Source organism: Parasteatoda tepidariorum, unplaced genomic scaffold (genome assembly GCF_043381705.1).
Source record: "Parasteatoda tepidariorum isolate YZ-2023 unplaced genomic scaffold, CAS_Ptep_4.0 HiC_scaffold_1482, whole genome shotgun sequence".
Taxonomy (NCBI): Eukaryota; Metazoa; Arthropoda; class Arachnida; order Araneae; family Theridiidae; genus Parasteatoda; species Parasteatoda tepidariorum.
The window spans coordinates 1-4,100 of record NW_027261410.1 but is presented as its reverse complement, the minus strand read 5'-3'; the positions used below and the strand labels follow the sequence as shown (position 1 = coordinate 4,100).

Here is a 4,100-nt window from a genome sequence, read left to right as displayed (position 1 = left end):
AAAAAAATTACATCTTTTTAGTAAATACTAAGTCATTAAAATAAATTTGAATTCAAATAAATGATATGTAATTCGTTAAACCTATTAGAAATGTGCTATAGTATAAAATCTTAAAGCGTAACAGCATGACTGAGACTCATTTTTCAATGAATAACTAATAACAATAATAAAACAAATAAATTTGTGATATAAATTAAAAATCGTCAAATAAATTCGTAATATATAAATTCGTGAAATAAAAGCGCTTTCGACAAAATACTAAAATAGAGATCTATTGACAAAGACTACTCACTTCTGCCTAGCTTAATAGTATGAGAATGGTGAGAATGCTCTGGTCATTTCAATTTCCGTTTTTAAAAGCGCTATAAGTTGAGCCACCTCAGCTAGATTTGGCATGTGAAATTTTTAGCGGCAATCACTGGTCGATTTTCTTATGTTGCCATTCGGAGAGTTGTAATGAGGCTTTTTTTTGTCGCCGTGTAAGAGAAATATATATCGAGATTTTGTTTTTGGCTACTTACTTATTCATACCATCTATTTGAAAAATGTACTGAAATTTGTTATCTCAAAAAGTAATATTTAAGAAAGGTATTTTCCTCTAATTTATCTAATAAAGTGAAACCTTTTGGGAGCAATTATTCTCTGTTCCACAGTAAAATGGAGGTTGGTCATTCTTAAGGGTTAACTCCATTGACTTCAAAATGTTTTTGAAGGTATATGATTTATTGCAAACGATTTTATTTTTGGAGTCAGTGTCATTTTCTTGGTGTTGAAACGCCACTTGCATTGGCGTCATGAAAACAGAATCGATGAATAAAATTTAGCTTCAATAAAAATGACAGCTACTGATAGAATTATTTGTAAAAGCAAATTTACCAATTATCAATGATAGAACTATGTTAAATAATTAAACAATTATGTTTTTGTTTAAGTTTGCATTTAAATTTATATCAGGAAAATTAGTTAGTTTTTAAAAACGAGAAGAGTTTTATTTGTTTCATGATGCTTAGTTTTTTCTAAAAGAACTTTTTTTTCTAATTTAACTTTCAAGTCTAAAAGTAAATTATTAATAGCATTGACTTAAGTGTACTCTGACTGCAACATCTGAGAGAAGACTTTCGATCACAGGCATATACCTGCTGCTTAATGAAGCTAATTATAAAACAAGATGAGCAGAAATTTATGAATCGACGTTATAAAAAAAATCCGCACCCCTTCAACTGGGTAAGTTCATCCAACAATTTATTAATTTTGCAACCAGATGAGCATACCACGTATTGTAAATGTTGTTTACCAGGAAGTGTTGGTTGAGAAAATTATTTCCCAACAGTAATTTTAATCCCTCAACTCTACCTAACTCAAAATATATTTAAAAGCCAATCCAGGGATAGTAAAGAATAAATTTATTTATTTTCTTAAAGTTTATAATTTTTTTCCTTACTTACAGATCATAATGCCACTGAGAAGCAACCACATATTCTTCGATCTCATAAAGTCTTAGAAAATGAAAAATCTGCAATAGATTGTATGTCACATGAGCCTCAAGGCAAGAAAAGTAATTTTAAATATTTTTTATTTATTTTATTCTTAAAAATCAAAATATACAAGTATATATAAGTATCTTATTCTTAAAAATCAAATCATACACAGAGATGTTCCACATTCTACAGGAGATTAAATAAAGTGGTAGAAGAATTATAAACTAAACTTTACCAATACCTTAAATGTCACACTACTGGATTAACAGAACAAAGTAGCATTTTAAATGTATGTTTGAATTATTTATATATCTTGGTTGACAAAATCATTTGAACCTTAATTTATTATACCTAGTATATATATTGTAGAGTGTAGTTTCTTCCTATGATAAGTAATAAAAATGATTTGAATCTTTATTTTTCTCTGTTGCATTGATATTTTATTAATCTATAATTTTGGCCTTTTAAAATGTTGTTTTGTTGCACTTATGTCTATCAAAAATGAAGTGAAAATTATTTAACTAAACTTGCTTTGATGCACCATATAACTATGAAAATGAAGATAGTGTTCCCTACATCTCCAGTATTTACCCTTTTAGATATCGCTTACATTTAAATCTATAATCATTATCTTTGTTTCAAACTAATTTCAATGTATTTTTCTATTTTAACTTTTATCAGATTTAAACCCTTAATCTTGAAAACCTAAAGTTATCAATCAGATGTAATAGAAAAAATTTAACTAAACCGTTACACTTTTTCAGTATTCTTTTACTTATTACTTTAAATTAAAGAAATAAGTATGTAAATAAAATCGTTTATTTATATTAAATCCTTTCAAATAGTTCAAAATAGTTTATTTATCTAATAGTTTACCATAGTTCAAAATTGTTATCTTCTCATTTGATAGTCATGTTATTTATGCATTTAAAAGATAAAACCCTCACTCAGTCACTAACTCACTCACTGGCTTATCACTAATAAATTCTCCCACTTTCCATGAAGTTAAAAAGCTGAAATTTTAAGCATGTATCTCTTCATGAAATAAGTATAAAGGATAAAGTTTTGTTTAGATATTTTGTAATTAATAGGGTAATTAGTAGATAATTACCCCTTTTGACAGTAATACTAAAAGAACATGTTATTACTCGTAAGATAGAAGTCTCATATTTGGGCCATGTGTTCCTTACATACTAAATAGAAAAGCTAACAACTTATTTTGATATTTTGTAATTATCAAGGTAAATAAGGGATAATTACCCCAATTGAAAGTTAACAAAAGCTTATCACAAATGCTGAAGTTTCAAATTTTGAAAATGTACTCTTTATCATATAAAAAGAAAAATTAAATTTTCTTTTAATATTTTATAATTATCAGGGTAATTAGGGATAAATACTTTAATTATAGGAGATAATTATCCTAACAGACAGTAATTCTAAATGACACATTGCTGTTAAGATAAAAATCATCAATTTTGGACACTGTTCCTTACCAAATTATAAAGTTATACTATAAAAAATTTAATAATTTTGATATTTGATAATCAACATTGTTATCAGAGGATAATTAGCTTAATTGACAGTAATGCTTAATCTGAAAGAAGACTTTCCATCACAGGCCTATACCTGCTTCTAAATGAAACTAATTATAAAACAAGATGAGCAGATGATTATGGATCGACTTTATAAAAAAATCTACAAGTAGTCTAGAATTTCATTTTATTAATGACATTAAATCAAATGTCAGTATCATATAAATGACATTAAATAAAATTTATTTCATTAATGACAACAAATGAAATATCTGAAGCACCCCTTCAACTAGGTGAGTTCAGCCAACAATTTATTTAATTTTGCAACCAGATGAGCATACCACATATTGCAAATGCTGTTTACCAGAAAGCGTTGAGAAAATTATCTCCGAACAGTAATTTTGATCCCTCAACTCTCCTCCTAACAACACAAAATATATTTAAGGGGCAATCTCTGAAAAAGGATAATAAAAAATAAATTTATTTATTTTCCAAAAGTTTATAATTTTTTTCCTTACTTACAGATCATAACGTCACAGCGAATCAACCACATATTCTTCGATCTCATAAAATCTTAGAAAAGGAAAAATCTGCAATACACTGCATGTCACCCGTACCTCAAAGCCAGAAAAGTAATTTTAAATATTTTTTTTATTTTATTCTTAAAAATCAAAATATATAGGTAAGTATTTTATTCTTAAAAACGAAATCATACACAGAGATATTCTACAGTAGATTATATAAAGTGATAGAAGAATTATAAACTAAATTCTGCCAATACCTTAAATGTCACGCCACTGGATAAACAGAAAAAAGTAGCATTTTAAATGTATGTTTGAATTATTTATATATCTCGGTTGACAAAATCATTTGAACCTTAATTTATTATACCTAGTATATATATTGTAGAGTGTAGTTTCTTCCTACGCTAAGCAATAAAAATGATTTGAATCTTTATTTTTCTCTGATGCATTGATATTTTACTTATTTATAATTTTGGCTTTTTAAAATGTTGTTTTGTTGCACTTAACAGTGGTGGCCAAAAGTGTGGACAATTTTTTAAAGTTTCATGTTTTTCAACTTTGTGTGC

The 4,100-nt window shown here is 26.9% G+C and overlaps 1 protein-coding gene across 1 annotated transcript in view; it reads left to right on the top strand.

Moving 5' to 3' along the window:
* The window catches only part of LOC122272914 (uncharacterized), an 8,499-nt gene extending 4,792 nt beyond the window's left edge, over positions 1-3,707 (top strand). The window contains exons 4-5 of the mRNA XM_071188510.1: positions 1,448-1,555; positions 3,535-3,707. Of these exons, the coding sequence (XP_071044611.1) occupies positions 1,448-1,555; positions 3,535-3,692 (266 nt within the window). The 3' untranslated portion in view covers positions 3,693-3,707. The remainder of the gene's footprint in view (positions 1-1,447; positions 1,556-3,534) is intronic.
* Positions 3,708-4,100: the final 393 nt, after the last annotated feature.